The following is a 19,767-nucleotide window of genomic DNA, read 5'->3' as shown; positions in this document are numbered from 1 at the left end:
TCAAACAGATTTAACAGTTTGTTCTTGTCATCTGTGCTAATTGGATATAGTCATATGAAGCCATCACTCTCAAAGCTGCAGATCAGTGATTCAGTTCTTTGAAGAATTAATTTATTCATTGGAAATCCAGTGTCATGACATCAGTTTTTACAGGGACAAGATTGTTTGTCTCTAAAGAATAGGCCAAACAAATTATCTAATAGGAGAAATATAATCATATTTGTCAGAATTATTATTTTTTCTATAATATGCCAATGCTTTTATATCTTTATCCCAGTGCAAGTGTGACACGCTTCATTGTTAAATTCCAGTCTGAGACTATAACCACTAACAAATGCAGAGGAAAAAACAAGGCTGAAGGCCAAAAAACATCAAGCAACCAAGCTATTCAATTTTTCAGACATATCATCTTTGTTTCGTGTAACAATGCAAAGTCTCTCCTCTGTTTGGCGGATCACCTTGAAAATGAGATAAACAGAGGGACAGAAAAAGCAGCTATCTTTTGTCTGTTAAAGTGCATTGACCAACAGGTGAAGCTATATAGATAGAATAAGTGTTAAACCTGTGCATGATTGGAATGAATTAATAAAAAAGAAGATTATTTAGAGCATTAATTAATGTTTCAGTCTGTGTTTGTGTGCTCCCTTGGTATCTTTCTTAATGGATGATTTAGCTCATCAGTGATGTCATCTGAAACCAACTGAGTCAATCCTCTGCATCTTGTTAGTTAGCCCTGACTGACAGTATAAATACTGATAAGCATTGCATAGATTCACCTCTCATGCAAATATCTGCTTTGCACCAGAGGTTTTCACCGCAAAGCTGCAGCACTAAAACTGTGACTCACTCTGTCTCTGTGTGTGGCTTCCTGTGAAGATAAGTCATCCTGTTCTCTGTCTCACAGTCTTTGCCCCACTCTTTAACCTCAGTCGACAGTCTACTGTTTCTGTCTTTGCTGAATCCCTCAATGGATTCAGCCTGATTGATCGTAATGAGTTTGGGGAGCTCAAACATGGCTGGAACTGCACTGGGAACGGCCTTCTCTCTCCTCCTCTTTGCCTCTGTTATACAAGGTAAACCTGGACCACGCGTGCTGTTGCTCGTACGACATGGCAGCAAAGATGGGCTATTCACCATGGGTTTGAAATGTGTATTGGTGCCTGTTGTGACAAGTTGTTTCAGTATAATGCTAGGATTTTATCTGCCTGCATCCCAGCGGATTGCAGTCTGCATCATCAACTTCAAAGTGTAAGTGATTTTGTCTCCTCACTTTTCTTGCTTCCAACACTGTATCTGCTGTGCTTAACAGGGCTCCCAGATGTTGAGAGGACCCGCTCTGAAACGACAGAAGCAGTAGTGGGCCAGAACTTTACTTTACGGTGCACTATAAAAAGTAAACCTGATCTGAAGATTGTCAATGTTGAATGGAGAAAGAAAGACACAAAGGTGGCTTTGTATAGCCAGGCTTATGGAGTCAATCTATTTTGGCCTAATGTCACTGTCCAGATTGAGAACAATACTGAAAAGGAGTTGATGGGATCCTATCTACACCTTCCAGCGGTGAATGAATGGGACAGTGGCTTCTATAGTTGTGATATTGCATCCTTTCCCTATGGCTCCATCAGCAGGGACACAGAGCTGAAGATCAAAGGTACGGCAAGTGCATGCAAAAGTCACACCTGCAAACCTTAACCAGACTCTGCAGCCCTCACAGGATTTAATATTTGGAGAGAAATGTACAGCAACTTTATATCTTATTGTCCATTGCATATATTTCATGTTACTTCTGATTGCATCAGAGAGTTGCTCCTCTGCCAATCACACCAGTTATTAACTTCTGAGCAAATGTATGTAATAATTGCAAGAACACATTTGAGAGCTTTGTTTGCCATGAAACATTCATTTTCATCCCTCCTTTTGGCCTATTGCTTCTCCACATCAGCTGAGTAGTCGTCCGCTGATGCAGGGCAAAATATAGCCTTACCTTTGTTTCAGCTGAAAGTGAACTGAAGGGATGTGATTATCATAACAGAGGCAGAAGACAGTTACAGGAGGTGTTGCTTATGTCAGTAATCTTTAGCAGGTATCACCCTCTACTGTCATTTTGTTGGATTCATTTTACAGCAAATGTTTTACACAAGCATTCTTTTGTTGTCAAGAATGTATATTAATCTCATATTTTCTCTCTGTCAGATGCTATTAAAGTAACGTGCAATGCGAACAGCACTGTTGACGTCCATAATGGAGAAAACGTGACAATTCACTGCAGAGCCTCCACTGATGCACAGTACAGGTGGACCAAGGTAACGGAAACCAGAAAAAGAGTTCATCAGTAGGTTTCTGCCATTCCAGTTTATTTCATTTCAGTGATTTTATTTACTTATTCAATTACACATTCAGTGGACACAGAGATGATTTGATTACTTTTGACATCAAAACCCACATTCAATATGAGAGACGTCCACCGTGTGTGCTACATAATCTTGTTTTGCCCCAGAATGAGAAGCTGTTGTCAGAGAATGAAACTCTGGAGCTCCGGTGGGTGACCGATGCTTGTGCTGGGGTTTACACGCTGACTGTCAACGCAGGAAAGCAGAGTGTGCAGAAAGAGTTTATCGTCACAGTGCTAACAGCAACCACAAGCTTAAGCACAGGTGAGCTTCTCCATTTCTTCGCTGCTGTTTCTCTCTTTGTGTCGTACTCAATTTCAGCATTTCCTCAGGGCTGGATTAACAATCTAGCAGAGGGCCCAAGAGACCGAATGACTTAATAAACTGCACTGGACCAGAGAGCTCATACTTGACTTTTGTCATTATACTGTGGCTCGCTCAATTTTATTTTTTAATTAGCTGAAAGGAAAGGGAGAGATTCAAAGGATTTTGAATCTACCAGCCATGTTATGAGAAGGCACCAGGAACTGTGAATAAATTGGGAACTACAAAAAAAATAAAATAAAATAAAAAACTCAATTATTTGCTTCAAATCAATCACCCCATGGGATTAGGGTGAATACTGAACTAAAGCTAAAAAGTATTCACGGTTTGAATTTAAAAAAACAACCAAACTGAACTGCACGTCGTTTCTCCCGAACCTGGTGATGGAGCTTGGTAAAGCGCTGTGAGTGGGCTGCGCGAAACTAGGAAGACAGTCCGCGGTTGTCTGCACTCTCATCCTGTACATGTTTCCCATGACAATGTCAATGTGTAACTCAAGAAAAAAAAAAAACACAAGCCACACAGACGTCAGAAGTCACTTCCTGTTCTTCATCTGCTTTCAAACCACAAGAACAAACACCTTCAGCCAATTCTCAGCAACAGCAGGTCTGAATCATGACATGGGGTGAGAGCACAATCTGTTGGACAAACTGGAGTAGTACAGCCTTAATGAAGGGTTAAAAAACAGTAGAGAAAAGCTACCTGACATGGCCACAGCGTTGTCTTATCTCACACCGCATCGCAGAATTGGATTACATTAAGAACAATCTGACTTCAATCTAATTTCGAGGGATGTTAGATGAGATTAAAGATGAGTCTGCCCCGGTGACGGAAACAATGGATTAACTGTACTTATTACTTAAGAATACACACACACACACACACACACACACCCTACAGATTAATTTTCAATTCATGGCCACACCTTTAGCTCAGGAATCTGTGCCCTTGACTTCACAATCCCAGATCTCAAACGAGCTTTTTGCCTTATTTCACCTATTGATTATGCACAGAGTGCTCATAAATGCCAACCTGGCCCATGTTTTAATGATGTATCACTAGGCACTGGGTGTTTGAAAGTTTTGCAGTGCATTACTTACACTTCCTACTTTATATTCAGCTTTCCAATGTGAAGTTCATCAAAGGAGTAGTTCAACATTATGGGAAATACAAAGTGTGAAAAAGGACCACAACTTTTCTTTTTGTTTCGACCAAACAAACACGATGTCAACACATGTTAGTGACCTCTAGAGTTGCTGGTGTGCAGATTTTGTGACCTTTGGACACAGTCTGGTTAGCTGTTTGCCCCTGTTACCAGTCTTTGTGCTAAGCTAAGCTAACTGGCTGCTGGCCCCAGCAATATTTTTACCATAGGTACACGTATGAATTGCCTCAATTTTCACATTTAACTCTTGGCAAGAAAGCAATTAAGTGTATTTACCTATGGCCAACTATGCCATTAACGTTTTAATGAATGAACGAATGCTGCAAACAGGTGCAAACTGATTCCTGTGTGATAAATAGGCTTTAGTTTGTTAGTTTTCCATGTAAGGTGTTTATTTTCAAGTGACCCCTTCGACCTCCAAGGAAGAATGTTTTTGATTGACAACATCATCACAGTACAGTGCGTTGTTGCCATCTACTGCAGTTCTCCCTGTTCTTCTACCTTCAGATCTCTCAACAGTGTCACCACAGTCTCATGTAACTGAAGAGGATTTGATGGAACCTGCAAGCAGCAGCTTCGCTACATCACCGACTCCTGGGCTTTCAAGCACTGACACCAGCGTAACTTGGGCCACAAGTATGGGTACCGATGCCAAAGATGACAGTCCAAGTCCCGGCAATGTTACGATCACAGCTGGAGAGCACACGACCTCTTTTACAAATGATACACATGTCAGTGTCACATCATCCCCTGCAACACACACACACACTGACCCCTTCCTTTTAATCAACTCTACTAGCTTAAGTTATGGTAGTACAGTGTTCAGATCAACACAGGAAATGGCCAGTGATGACACACCCACGCTGCATTCAGTTCATCCATCAATCAGGACAGAGGAGTCCAGCACCTTGGGAAACGTCACAGAAAACGATGGTGCAGGAAATCCAAAAGAGGGTAAAGATAATAATTACTTAATATTTCACAGATAAGTGTTCAATTGAGGGAAATGAGTGATTTGTTTCCAGAAATGCAGCATTTCAAGGATAAAATCTGTCGCCACTATCTGCCCTGCCACACAAAAAAGTGAAGGCACAATGTAAGGGGGGGAGGAAAACCTTTTTATGTTATCAGCAATAGGTTATACTAAGCTTTACTGATCTCACTCCAGCTGAGAACCTGTGTCTACATTCCTTTGTTGCCTGAAATTGGCTTTTTACTGATGCTCTCAGATTGTTTGGGGAGCAAATAACAACTGAGCCACACGCTCAGCTGGCAAGACCCCTTACGAACTACAGATGAACGTTAGCCACAGTTTATGTGCCCTGACCATCTGCATCTTCATGACATGCGGAGGCTTTACAGATTCCAGTTTTCCCAGCCTCGGGCTACGTGTCCTTTTGAGAGAGAAACCTCATTAAAAGGGGTGTCAGTTCCCGGGGTTGGTGTGTGACCAGCTCAAGGGGGAGGACTGCAATACACACTTTTGTGGCTCAAGGCAAAGTTTTCCAGATTGTAGCTTTGCATTTTTGGTCAATATCTGTTGGAGTCTGCTGGGTTTCACCCAAGAAAGCTGATCAATATCTTAAGAACACATCTGTTGCTGATGCTGTCCTCCAAAATAACACTTTTCCTCCCCATGAACCTGCTTCTTAGATACTGAACGGAGTCACTTGGCTGTGGTAATCATCGTTCTAATACTGGCATTGATTGTTGTGGCTGGCTTCCTCTACAGGAGACACATTATAAAACAGAGGTATAACTCTGCTCACACATATTCAGGGTCACGCACCGGTTGACCCTGAAAGGCACGAAAAATATTGATATCTGATGTATTTTCTGATGCACATGGCCTATATCGTCTTCATGCTTCCTGGTTACAGCAAACTTTCTAGCAATGCCCCAAGTCAATATCTGTGCTCTCACTCAATCTCTCTCTCTCTCTCTCTCTCTCTCTCTGTAGGATGGCTCTGCCGCCTCCGTTCAAACCCCCTCCGCCCCCAGTCAAGTATACAGCTGCAAGACACCTTGAGACTTCGACACAGCCTTTCCCCATTGCAAGGTGCAACTCGGTAACAGAACTTAAAAGCTATGAAACAAATATTTATTGATATAAAATGACTAATGCTGGTTAATAAATGACATGCACTAATTGTTTGGATATAGAGTTAGCTGTATCCTCCCTTGGTTACGTGCAGAAATACAAGCTGTATTATACTTTCCGTTGTGGTCAGTTTCAAACTGCAGGGCCACACGTATATCTTGGTTCGATGCGGTTGCTTCTGTGCTATTGTGTATAAAGTGTTTTTGTGTCATTAAATATATTGTGTTTTTTTTCTTTTTCTTTTCTTTTTTTTTAAAATAAATTTGTAAATGTAATGTAATAAAATTCAACACAACGTTTCTAACATTTGAAAATAAAAGCTGTTTTCATTTGATTTTGGATCAACTCTGAACTACTGCACTGCAGCTGCTTGTGTCATTTACTTTTCTCTCTTATGACATTCTTGCAATATTACACGGTATATTCACTGTGCCTTTCTAATGCAGTCATTACGTTCTATCTTACACAGCAGCAGACAAGCATTTTGTTCACATAGAAACTACAAAACTACAAAAGGGGCTTGCTGTCAAGAAAGTCATTGACTTCCTCTACAGTAGCTGTTTCGTGCTGATGTCACAAACTGACTTAAGACTTTATATCAAAGGCCACTGTTGTCCACAGGTACCACAGGGTGACAGCTTAGTTTGCAAAGGAGGGCTGAAACCACAAACCACAAGGGCTAAATGGCTAACAAATATAACAACCACTGGGTGACATTACACACACACACACACACAGACACAAATATAAAATGGGCACATGGGAAATGTTAACAATACAGCTTTTTATATTTTTTTTTAATATTTGCGCCTTTTATTTTATTTTATTTATTTTATTCCCATGTGGATAAAATATCTCTGACAATTTACTTTGAACACTTCATTTGCAGATTCTCACCAAAGAATTCTTCACCTACAGTGTACTAACATTCACACACACTTGTGCGTTTAGCTGTACCAAGAAACCTGTCACAACTGCACCTTTTTTCTGATTTTCCAACCACAGCAGCAAAACCACAATGTACGTTCTGTATACACAAGATATAAATTCTTGATATACATACATAGCTGTGACGTATGTGCACAAAGACAGTCCATGTAATGTATTAAGGTCTACTGCACTGTACACAAACCAAATCTGCATACCATATGTTAAAAATTCCAGTTGATATGTATTTGGAAGTTTTTAATCTCCTGGAAAATAAGTTGAACAGAAGTTTTCTTTGCTTACATTATAAAATTTAAGTGTTTACATGAATTCCAAAGTTCCTTACAGAAATCATTGTCCTCTTTAGATAATACCATGGTGACCTATTTGGAACTGTTTTGTATCTCACTGGTACTGAGACTGGGTGCCTAAGAATGAGGTTACATAGTTTCCTGTTTGTAACTGAAGAGCAGCCAGTTTTCAAAGCTCTGTGATAGGAGAGAGGTAACTACAGCAGGGTAAAAATAGACTACAGTGGAGCACACCTCACTGACTAAACAGTGATGCCCTGTAGCCTGAGAGCGACCGTGTCAGACCGACAACCTGTTTCGTTCAAGACGGCTGGAATATGCCAAACGGTAGGATCAGAGCAACTTCTGGAACTTCTAAAATTAATATCTAATCTAAAAGTCTGCATAAATATTGTCTGTATCACTTAGTATAATTCTACTACAACAGGAAAAAGTAAATCATTTTCCAAAGCACATGTCACAAATATGGCAGAACAAAAGGTGGAAGTAAAGACTGGAGGATTACAACAAAGAAAGTAACGATCTGATAATCATAATTTTTGTGTATTTTCTGGTATATTGTTCAGTTTATCGCAGTTTAGTACCCACACTTAACCTTGTTTCGCTTGTGTCACAATACGTAGGTTCATCATGTGCAGCACACTTGATTTCCGAAACACTTGTGACACTTTTACTTACACCAAATTGTTTATTTTACTTAGCTACGTAGAAATTATCAAATATTCACAATATTTCATTTCTATTACATTCAGCTGTGGTTACAATAGGTAGAGGGAGTTTCCTGTGAAATTTGTCAGTTTTGTTTGGTTGAAACTGGTAAAATACGCATTTCCTTCGAGAAGATACTTGTCTATTAGGTGCTAAATTGTGATTTCTAGACTTAAAAAAAAAAACAAAACCTAGATGTTCTATAGGCAGTAGCACAAAGTAGATACACTTGTACTATATACTAATAATTTTAGAATAACAACCATCAAATTTTTAATTATGCAACTTTCTCTGTTTTGCCCTCAGTTACTCATTTTCAAGGTAAGGGACTGTTCAGTGTTGCTGAAGCAACTGATTGTTTTTCCACTTGTGATGACACATTTAAAAAAAAAAAAAAAAAGTTTCATCTTTTCTGTTTGTTATTGAGAAGTAGCTACAGATGGAAAGTCCAAACTGATAAAAGCTGATGAAAATATGAATTTGAAATTCAGTTTTTGATTCCCCGCGGACAGATGTGTAAAGATTTGTGTTTGGTTTTTTTAGAGTGTCAGATTGAACTGGTGGGTCTGTTGCTGTTATTTCTGGCCTTGTTGATGTCCATGTGTCTCAATCTGTTCTTCTGCATCAAACGACGGGCCTATTTGTGCAGAGGTATGCTTACGTGTAAAGTCATCTCTCTTTTTTTTGGCATAATGTTTTTCTTTTTTAAAAAAGTTTTCACAGTTGATTCCAAAACTCTCTCAGCCTTCACAAGGTCACCAGGACATACAACAAATTGCTTATATATTGTTTTTACAGACAAAGACGATTGCTGTTACCCACACAGTTATGAGACACAAGGGTATGCTTTTTATCTACTATTTTGAAATTAGTCTTAAACACGTGCATGTCTGCATGTCGTTATTCAGTCCAATGCATTCTAATTTGTAATAAGTAACAGCAGGTGTTGCCATGTTTCATTTCTTTCTTATCAACAAATAATATCTTACTGTAGAAATAAACTGTGAAAAATGTTCTTCCATATTGTGTTGAAGCCCGTTACAGGATGAAGGCCATTATTTTCATGACCTCAATCATCAAGAGCAGCAGGAAAATCCCCACAATCATCATGAGCAACAGGAAAATCCAATCTATGGCAACATCAGCACAGACAGAAGCGGTGAGCCCAGGCCTGCCTTGTGTCACATTTATAAAAAAATGACAATGACTCACTGCATTTTTTCCTAGAATGCCAGTGTATTACTCAGTTGGTTATGAAAATTGTTTTTGTATATGCTGTGCATGATTTTTTTAATTTATTTTTTTTTTAGTTTATTTATGTGTTTGATAGGGACAATGCAATTTAACATAGTTCCAAAACAGAGCAGGAAACTAATGTGCTGCACAGTGAGTTTATAGCTATTTTCACTATCATAAAACCACAATAAACTACAGATATATAAGTAGAGTAAAATACTAAATTGAAATTCAAAGATTATGATCAGTCTGCCAAGAAACAGCACAACTGATAATATCATACAATTTGCTAAAATATACAGATGTACAGTCTAAAAAGAGACAAAAATGGCACCACAAGCAAACAAATAGTCAAACAAAAAGGACCAAGAATATATACAATTACCTAGAAATGGGTACAGCTCCGGCATTTGTCTACACAATTTACGATAAGATATTTATGACAAGATGTGAGGAATTTAATTATTCCTGGGGGGGGTCAAGCAATGGTGAAAAAAAGTTGCACGTATTACATCTATCTAGTATTTCACACAATTCATTTTTTGTAATGTAACTGTTTCCTTTCTCTGTATTTGATGGCGGTATATTTTTGCAAATGCGTGTGGCCATAATAGAGGCATTCAAAGGATACTTTAAATCAAGGTCTCAATTCGTTTGAATCAGTTCTGAGGAGCTGACGCTTTAGATAAATGCAAGTACAATAGAAATGCAACTGTGTAGATTTAGTGTTTAAATTCCTTGAACTAAATACTTAGCTGCATAGTTTGTTCAAGTCAAGTCGAGCTTTACTGTCATCACCACCACATACATTACAGTGCACAACAGAGACAAAATAACGCTGTCTTTGGACCGTATGGTGCAACATAGACAGCTAAAATATTTAAAACACCGTAGTAAAAAAGGCAAAAAAAGCACTAACACAATTCTAAAAAGGGCTATGTTGGGGGTGGGTGATTACCTAGGCATACTACCTCCTCTGCATAGTGTTAAATAAAAAAAAGAAACTGTGCATTGAATTTAAATATAGATACAAAATGACTTAACAGATGTAAATATAGTATAAGGATACAAATTTAGTGTAATGACATAGATATAGTGTAAACTTGTAACCACATGTGAACCGCGTGTAGATGATGAGGATCTTGTGCAACTTAGCAGCAAGTAAATTGTCCAACAGTCCTATTTGTTGTAATTTATTCAGTAGATGAGCCTTCAAAATGTAGATTATTCTCTTTTCTCATAAATGTTTATAAATGTTTAATTTAAATGTCATGTGTTTTACTTGCTCTGTAGAGGTTTGCTATGAGAGGATGACCATGCAACACACTAGAGATCGTTTGAAGGTAATTGCTATTATTTCACAACCATATTACAATTTCTCTGCAAGTTTGCATCCGTGGATGTAGTTGTTACATCAATGTTCATCATTAACACTGTATGTGATGTTGTCACATACTGTATAAGCACATGTTATTTTATGTCACATTTAATAGCATGTGTAGGGGCTGACAGCGTTACGGCAGATTCCGCATTATGCTTCTGTGCTCTGTGGTGTAAGATTAATTCTGCTCCTGCATGATGTTTCTACTTTAACTGATTACACCTGATTTGCACGTGTGTTTTTTGCTGGATGAATCACATTATCAAACCTCATTGTTAAAGATTTGCATTCCCGATATGGAGAATGAAATCTAGTGAATATTATATGCATTTGAAGGTAGCAAGCAAAAATGGGTTTGCAAGTTGTTTACAGTTTATAATCATATTCTAAACCGATTGCATGAACACATTTGGTTAATGTTGGTATTTTAGTAGGCTATATTTGTTGCGCTCTGTTTTTACTGAGACTAAATATTTGATTATGTGTGGCCTATTTCATGTGCAGATACACACGCAGACCAGTTCAACCCATGCTGACAAATTTGCTCTCAAAACGGAAAGCAGCAGACACCATAGACACATTGTGGTCAATATAAACTGAGAACCAATGAACACAACTAAGCATGAAATGTTCTAAAAATAAACAACACTTACAGAAATATATGACAACCCACGCAATATTTAACTTAAACCGGTACTGCAGCACTTCTGTCTAAAAACATAAGATGCTTAAAAAAATTATACCCCCCCCCCACCCCCTCCCCCCTTTCTTGTGTCGGTGTGTCTGAAACCAGCCTTTAGAGCCTGACCTCAATTATGCTTCACTGGATCTGAAGTTGGCTAAGAAACGCAAGAAGAAGCACCGCCATCAGCAAGACCAGAGTCAGGAGCGAAGCAACCATCAGGATCAGCTGCCAGTTCAACTCACGCCCCCCATGAATTCTTTCTTGGAGGTGGAAGGAGACATGGATGCTCACCTCCCTTCCAGAGACACCAGCACCATGGTCTCACACAGTAGCATCTACCTGAACAGTCAACAGATAGCCCAAGAGACAGAGGAGCTGGAGAGAGAAAGGGGCATAAACCTGGAGAGGGAGAACATGGGATGGGAAGGCGTAAGGATGCAGGAGGATGGGGGGGATAGGGAATGGAAAGGAGAGCAGGAGGGTGAGGAAAGAAAAGACAGACAAGGTGTTGGTAATGGGACTATATGTACACAGCTTTCAGAGGTAAGGGCTACTCAGAGTACAGACCAATAGGCAGACATCATATTAAGACTTGCTGTTTCAACTGTTCAGATCTTGATTCTAGCACACCTGGAAATGCAAATAAAAGATTTTATCTATTACAGTGTCTACAAGAATGAAAACTATGTGATCTTCAGTATTCAGGCAGTTGAGCAATTTCCTCTTTGATGCAAACAAGCTACCTCTTGAACAAAGTGTAGGGGACATAAAGAGAAAAGGAAAACTGCGTGTGTGACATTTAGAGGTCAAGGGCCACGTGGAAATTTTCAGTTTATTGCGAAACACAGGGAAAATATCAAATCGTTATAGGACAAGGAAGATGTTTCTTTGTTTTGACGTCTCACAGTCATATGTCAACAGATGTCTCATAGAAAGGTGTGAAGGAAAAAAAAAAAAAATCTTACATTTGTTTTCCGTGCTGTAGGAAATGGCCAAGCTTCAAGAGACAATGTTTTCTTGAATTAGCTTGCCTAAGCACATGTGATTCTGCTTCTAATCATTTTATGACTCAAGATGAAATTAATATGAGATAAAAGACGAGACAGTAAAAAGGGGAAGAATATAAATGGGTATATTATTAGTAACTGTCGCCCAAAGAAGATTTTCCGCATGAAACTTGTGATACTGGTCATTATCTTTATAATCTATTATGTTGAGGAGTTAATGCACCATCTGCTTAAATGACTGTGCCCCCCCCACCTTAGTAGTCCATGCTCAGGAATGATAATTTACTACCCTGATATCTGCTAAGGGAACTGAGCTCTGAAGCGAACTCAGCAGTCAGAGACCCGCAGCACACTAACCGTGCGTTGACAGTTTTTCAATAAATGACTGTGGCCTACTTCCCCTCTATGGATTAATTTTTGGCCTCAGGAGTTTTGGATCTAACTGTTGCAGAAACACAGGGAAGCCACACAAAAAGACACACACAAATAACAGGGCACTATTAGTAACTGTCAATACTTGTGTGTGCAATCAATATATGTATACAGTGTGTATCTGTCTCTTTGTGACATTTTACAATCTATGCAAATCGCAGGATATTGGATTGCACAGGATATTTCCTTGGTTGCTTTGGGTGACATAATAAAAGGCACTCTTTTTTTTTTTTTTATTTTATCCTGCTCAAACAGCGCTGAAGCTTTTCAGGTTTCTTCCGATGGCAGATGGTGGAGTGATGAAAGACAAAGGGAAAAATCAATTCAGTTTCTTTCCATCTTCTAGACACTTCCACTATAGGAACTCTTTTTGTGACATCTTGTTGCTCCCCTTATTCTTCATCACAGTAAAATGTCCTAGTTCTTCTAAGGTTGGTAATATTTAGTTCACTGTGAGGGAAACGAGGCAAAACGGCTCTAATGTAAACCTGCTGACCCTCATCTGGGTTTTACCAAACCCATGTTTCAGTTCAGCAACTTCCTAATGGAACTTGATTATTTCAGAAAGCAACTCTTAACATGCAAATCTCAATTTATAAATCTATAATTAATCATACAGCATAAATCATAAATACAGTGTTGCAAACATTGCTCATTTACTAATGAAACTTTCTCTATTTTTCTCATTTCCCCACCCCAATGAAGGACCAACAGGAAGGAGCTAATTTTCCGGCATTTTCCCAGTTGTTTCCTACGGTTATACATACATTAAAATGTTGTCATATACATATCATTTGGGTGATAATGAAAATCCCAATAACACTAAATATTGCATGTCACAGTGGATCTTTGTGTCATTTGTGCCCTGTCAGTCCTAACCACATTGGTCTGCACTGATACCCACAGCTCATTACATCTCGGCTGTGAACTGAGATCAGAAAAACTACCAGACTCCTGCCGCTCAGCGTCTCATCACTTATTGTGATACATCTCAAATTCTTTAAATCTTATTTCTGATCATTTCCATAGAGATGTATTGATATAAAACATGTCTCACAAGCCGCTGCCACTGCCCCAGTGGATTATTTTTCACTCAAATTTTAGGTTTGATTAAAAATAATTTCCTTTCATTAAGAAAATACAGGGCCCCTTAAAGTAAGTATGATTCTCATGAGACACAGAAGAAGTAACTTCAATGCAGCACCTTTCAAGGCAAAAGCGCATGGTGCTTCACATGAATAAATCAAGATTAAACAGGATTACATTTCAAAATGAAATCATGGAATTAAAAAGTACAAAGAATTAACTAGATGATAAAGCATCACAATGAAACTAGAAAGTGCAGCTTCTGAGGAAGTTGCCGTGGGATTGCTGCCTTGAAGCTGAAGCTTGAATTTGTATGAAGAAGTAGTTAAAGTAGTAAATCAAAGATGGGGGAAAAAGTAGTAGATGCAAGTAAATGCAAACTGTAGTGGAAGAAGTGAAGAATGTTTAGATGCAAGAAAAGTTGTGGAAAACTGGAGATTTTTTACATTCGGTCTAGTCATCCTAATTGCAAATAAATGTCAGAAAAATGTGGAATATTTTGGCAAGAATGAAATATATCAAAAATCTGAATACATCTGATAATGTCCTAATTGAGCTGAACATTTATAAGTTCTAGAAGGAGATACGAATCAAAAAAAGCAGCAATTCCATCTAATAAGATTTAGAAAAGTGAGGCATGAATAAGTGAGTCACACATATCAAACATGAAGAATAAAACTTTATATGAATCAAATGTTTTGAGAATAGTTATAAATCAAATAGAATTAGAACTTTTTGTTACTCTATGTGAACAAACATGTAACATGTGCACAGTCAAGAAATAGATTGTTGTCGCTTTAAGGCTCTACATCATCGCCAACCACCAATGAGGGAGGAAGCTAAGTTGCTTAGCAACAGGACCCATACAAACAAAGTTTGAAAACAACTGAGATGGGCAACGTGCTCATTTATAGATGAAGGTCAAGCTAATTATAATGTTAAGCTATTCATGATATTTGTTCTAGCCAATTGTTTTCATGTTATTCTTCCTGCCATGGCTGTAATTATGATGTGTGAGCCACTTAGGCTCTACAATCTCCTCAACCAGCGCAGGTGTGTGTCAAGGCTGGCAGAGATCAACTACCTCGGTTTGATTGGTAAGAGCCAAGATTCACCTCAGATGGTTTTTACAGGTTGTCAGTGCTGAAGTCTGTCTGACCATTTCATATGAGCTTGGTTTGCTTTAATTCAATTTGACTTTAGTTGCAACTTACTTGTGTGTTGTACATCTCTTTTATAGATGCTCGTGAAACTCAAGATTACAACACGAGTCACATCATAACAGCTAAGAATGTCACAATGGTATGGACGTCTTTGCATCCACAGTTTTGTAATTCATGTCCTTCTGGTACAATGAAGGTCAGTTATATATGCACTCTGAATATAGCATTCAAAAATGATATCAACTAAAACTGTATTTGTAGTTAAAGTCAAACTTCAATCTAGCACTTAAGAAATAACACTGAAACTGGTCACTATGTTTTCCATCTTAATGGCGGTATAACTAAAAAATCTAAATAGAATAGGATAAAGTATTTGGGCATCTGTATAAAATAACATCCTTCTAAGTAAATTTAGAAAACAGTTCACATTACCTATTAAGAATAAGGGGAGCTATAGGTGGTATCTCTCAAGCCCCTTCCTTGAACCATCTAATATCCCAATTTGTAGATACTGTTAAGCAGCCCACCTCTCAGGGAAGCTCAGAAAATTTGTTCTGAGATATACGACAAGCGTTGGGACGAGGACACGGAGAGGATCAAAGACTTTTCCATTAATGCTAGACTGCAGCAAGTGCAGGTGAAGGTCATGCATTGCATTCATTTTTCAAAGACCGGAGTCAGTAGGATCTCTGACCCTCATCTTTTCTGTAATTGCCCTAAAGTAAAAGGCAAAACTCAAAAAACTCGGAGGAAATGTTTGATTTATTTCAAATTAATATTGAGAAGCAAACCTGGACTGTGTATGTGCTGGTTTCGGTTGTTGTGAAAGTATGGAGCAGGCTTTAATGTTTTGTAGGGTTATAGCTGAAAGGTTCATTTTGAGAAAATGGACATCTACCTTCTTTCATTGTTTTAAGAAGTGTCTCAGTGGTTTGCTGTCCTGTCTTTCTTTGGAAGCAATTAGAGACTCCACATCTCAGGCTGCACTTTTGTTAAGATTTAGGGTCATGTATTGATTATATCAAAAGCAAATGGACTCAGCTGCAATTAAGTAGTGTGTGTTGATTTATGTGCCCCTATAGAGAGTAGTTTAATGTAGCCTAGCGTTCATTTGAACTACCTCTTAAATCATACCCAGTGTACATCCCCGTACCTGGACTTGGAGATAAGCATCCTGCTTTTATTTGTGATGAGGGGGTGTAAGTTTAAGAATTGCAAAGATAAGGCACGCATTACAGCTTAGTTTCTTAGTTCCCTAATCCTCTCTATGATTATTTTGTGCTGCAAATATCAAAACCGTCTGGGTGTCTCTTTCTAGGATTCAGAAGGGAAATTCCTCCTGCCAGTGGCTGTGGAGGTTGACAGTATGCAGCACGTGGTGGTCTATGACAGCAGCACCAGCTGTTTGGAGGAACAAGGTACAGTGCTATAGTGGAAATGATTCATCAAAGCAGCTCTGGAGTGTTAAAAAACTGATTTACCAATCCACTAATGGACAACACAATCGGCTAAGGCCAGAGTTTACTGTTTTGTTCCATATCTAACAAAGTGCTCTTTCTGTATTTTCCACATTTCTCCTGCATTAGAAACCAAGTAGTTTTCAGTGTTTTAGATTTAGTTTTGTATGTTTATCACTTGGTTTCTGACTGTGATTGCAGGCAGAGCAGTTGAATGTGCCCACGCCCTGGCCAAGGTTAGCCTGTATCCAGTCCACATAGTGAAAGGAGGCTTTCAGAGGTTCTCAGCGCTGTATCCTTTCTTAAGGACTGAGAAAATGATGTACACCATCACGGTAAGACAAGCACATCTGACCTGGAGCTTCATACATTCATAGTTAAGACTGTAAAGGTTCATGTGAATCAACCCAGGGCAGTTGTTCATTTTGCCTGGTTGGCAGGCCAGACTCACTTCCCCAACAAAATTGATTTTTTTTTTCTCAAAATGTAAGTTGATTCAAACTGCCGCTAATAAATACAATGTAATATATGTCTGGGCTGTCTCAGGAGTTGGAAGACCTGAAGATTTATCCAGTGGAGATCATAGAAGGACTGCTGTATATGGGTGACCAGAAACAAGGCATGGACTCCGGTATCCTCAGAGATCTGAAAATCAGCGCTGTCATCAGCATCTCACAGAGTGACACTCTGGAGTAAGGCTTGACTGAATATTTAAAATATCACTAGAGGAAACTGTTTGATGTTGAGTTTGTTCTGAATTTCTTTTGGATTCATTTAGATCTAGGTCCATAAAGGGAAATCAGACCATCCTTAACATCCCTGTGGCTGACTCAGTGGAGTCTGATTTATATTCAAGTTTTGAGAGGCTCTGTAATTTTATTGGTAAGTCACGTTGTACTTCACTAAATCCAATGTTTTAAATCTTTACAAATGTTTGTTGCGTCATCATAACCCATGAGAACTGTAAAACTGCAATTGGACATTCTGCACATCACTGTGTGCTTCAACTGCGATATAAATGTAAAATGCAGACGGGCATCTCATTTCAGGTGAAACACCTAAATGTATGCTGCATATCCAACATCTCAGGCCTTGTGATATTAATTGTTTATCATTTACAAAATTCAGAAATGTTCTGTTGATTTAAATATGAAGATGATAAAGCTTACAAGAGTGTACAATTGATTTATTTCAAAGTGCATTAAACTTACAGGTCAGGGGTAATTTATGGGTTTTATGAACAAGTTTTAATGATGAAATGGTTTAATGTGCAGTAGAACTTCTGTTATCAATTAAGAACAGGGAATTAACTTTTTGTTTTGTTTTTTTTTACTAAATTTGCCATAACTATTTCTTCTGTTATGTGGATTGGCTTGGTTTGGAGGTTTTTGGTCATTGAAATAATAATCTATGTCGAAACTATCTTCTTTTTTCAGGGTCACACATCAACATGGGCTCCCGTGTCCTGATAGTTTCCAGGCAGGGCAGCAGCCGCTGCAGTGCTCTGACCATTGCCTTTCTCATGCACCATCTCAAATACACACTGGAGGCAAGTGCAGCTTATTACATTTGATTTCTGTATGTTCACAATACGGTAACAGTACAATGTGATCTCTAGAACGTAATAAGTAAGTAGCTGTAAACTCTGCTGAGAGTGTCAACTCAAAGATGGCATGTCTTTATTCCAAGTCAGAATTGGATCCAGAAAATTTGTTTTTAAAGCCCTGGACATACAAATGTTCAGCATCTTGTTTGTAACACATGAACAGAAACATGAAAAAGGGGAGATTTACATGTTGGAACTGTTTCTTGACAAACAGTCTGTCCCTCCATCCAGCACTTCTGTGCACCGTGTTCAACTGTAGTGCACTTTGGTAGAAATGGTCGGTGAGCACAAAGTCTAGCTTTAAGTCTGTGTACAGGCAGGATGGCAGCAAACCTGGCAACCTGTGATGTTGCACCCAGGTATTGTTCACCTTACAGCACAAAAAGTTGTGGTTTTAATGTTGGCCCTAGCAACATATTTAGCGTACAGACAAGAGTGATATCAACCTTATCTAAATCTCAGCCAGAAAGTGAATATGTGTATTTCTTAAAATGTCAAACTACTCTTTAAAGAGACACAAGACTGACATGGATCATGGAAAGAAAGCATGTGAATATGAACTATAACATTACCTTGAGAGTAGCCTACATAATGCTATTGGTTTGACTTTTTTCAGGAGGCCTGGAGGTACATGCTCAAATGCAAACCCACCATGAGGCCAAACACTGGGTTTCTACAGCAGCTGTCTGAATGGGAGCTTCACACACTGGGAACAAAAGTCACTGATATCACTGAACCTCTTTTTTAACAAAGGAACGTGACTAGTTCATATTTAATAAAGACAACTGATTTGAGTTGCATTAAGTTATTATTATTGTTATTATTCTGATTATGGTTGTCATTATTATTATTATTATTATTATTATCATCATCATAATCATTATTATTACAGGAACATCTGTTTCTTTCCATTAAGAGACCTATTTATAAGACTTAGCGTACTGCTCTACAAGAGTGAGGGAATTTCAAGATTAACATATGCAGCCTATGGTTTGAAATACATGGTGTCAGTGTTGTTCACACTATGTAATTAAAGAGTGAAAAGGGGAGAACAGTTATACATGTGAAATGTATCTACTCATTAACAAATGTTATTGTAGTGTGTAGGGAAAAAAAAAACACATAAATAGGGGAGCTCAATTACACCAACACCACAGGGATTAATGATCACGTCTCCTCCTTCACAGTATGATCTTAAATAAACACAAGTGAGAAAATTCTCCTAGCAGGTATAATGGTTCAGCAAACAACACACACACCTTTCTCAAGTGCACAGCTATGAAAGGTTTTTATTGTCATCCAAGGAGGCAAGGAGAAGAACTATGATGCAGTAAAATCGTGATGTACAGATGTAGGCGAATGACACATGGCTAATATTAATTATTTTAATTCATGATATGGGGTGAATAAGGCATGTGGTCTGTCCTCCCATTTCACCTCTGTAATCACAGAGCATGGATGCTAAAACCATTTCCCCAAATTATTATGATACAATTTATTTCTCCTTCCCTCTAAAATGTCTCAAACTCTTCAAGGTTGAACTGTATGTGGTCATAGATAACTTATACAGAGACAAAAAGAAACACAGATGAAGTGACAGTGACACCTAGTGCTTTATATACTTACATTATTCTACTTTTGTTTGCTACTTTGTGTAAGATGGACCACAATTACGGTTGGACTATACAGCGATAAAATGACTCACAGGCAGGTTTGGCATGTGTAAGAGATGAGGCCTTTGATTCATCCATCTTCAGGAGCAAGCATCACCCAGCATCAGACCAGCAA

At 38.5% G+C, this 19,767-nt stretch overlaps 2 protein-coding genes across 5 annotated transcripts; both read left to right on the top strand.

The window, feature by feature from the left end:
• Positions 1–886: 886 nt before the first annotated feature.
• On the top strand, positions 887–6,122 carry LOC139637599 (T-cell surface protein tactile). The gene is made up of 7 exons (XM_071506435.1): positions 887–1,073; positions 1,310–1,651; positions 2,194–2,303; positions 2,498–2,654; positions 4,387–4,833; positions 5,533–5,632; positions 5,840–6,122. The coding sequence occupies exons 1-7, from the start codon at positions 992–994 to the stop codon at positions 5,985–5,987; spliced, it is 1,386 nt and encodes a 461-aa protein (XP_071362536.1). The 5' UTR covers positions 887–991; the 3' UTR covers positions 5,988–6,122.
• A 1,247-nt stretch (positions 6,123–7,369) lies between these two features.
• styxl1 (serine/threonine/tyrosine interacting-like 1) lies at positions 7,370–18,773 on the top strand. Of its 4 annotated transcripts, none has more exons than XM_071506436.1 (8): positions 14,547–14,850; positions 14,994–15,112; positions 16,235–16,334; positions 16,575–16,708; positions 16,920–17,065; positions 17,152–17,255; positions 17,810–17,922; positions 18,596–18,773. In XM_071506436.1, the coding sequence occupies exons 1-8, from the start codon at positions 14,703–14,705 to the stop codon at positions 18,725–18,727; spliced, it is 996 nt and encodes a 331-aa protein (XP_071362537.1). In that variant the 5' UTR covers positions 14,547–14,702; the 3' UTR covers positions 18,728–18,773. The 4 variants fall into 4 exon arrangements, 2 of the variants coding, with proteins under 2 accessions (XP_071362537.1, XP_071362538.1); XM_071506437.1 differs by having other exon boundaries at positions 14,572–14,850; positions 14,994–15,055; XR_011694635.1 differs by lacking the exons at positions 16,235–16,334; positions 16,575–16,708; positions 16,920–17,065; ... (1 more) ...; positions 17,810–17,922; positions 18,596–18,773 and adding exons at positions 7,370–7,545; positions 8,470–8,577; positions 8,725–8,767; positions 8,961–9,085; positions 10,456–10,505 and having other exon boundaries at positions 11,337–14,850; positions 14,994–15,055.
• The last annotated feature ends 994 nt before the right edge of the window (positions 18,774–19,767 follow it).

The sequence above is a fragment of the Trachinotus anak genome, unplaced genomic scaffold, assembly GCF_046630095.1.
Source record: "Trachinotus anak isolate AG129_WGS33_773 ecotype Australia unplaced genomic scaffold, CSIRO_AGI_Tana_v1 ptg000020l, whole genome shotgun sequence".
NCBI lineage: Eukaryota > Metazoa > Chordata > Actinopteri > Carangiformes > Carangidae > Trachinotus > Trachinotus anak.
The sequence above is the reverse complement of the archived record's forward strand: the minus strand, read 5'-3'. Positions and strand labels throughout refer to the sequence as shown.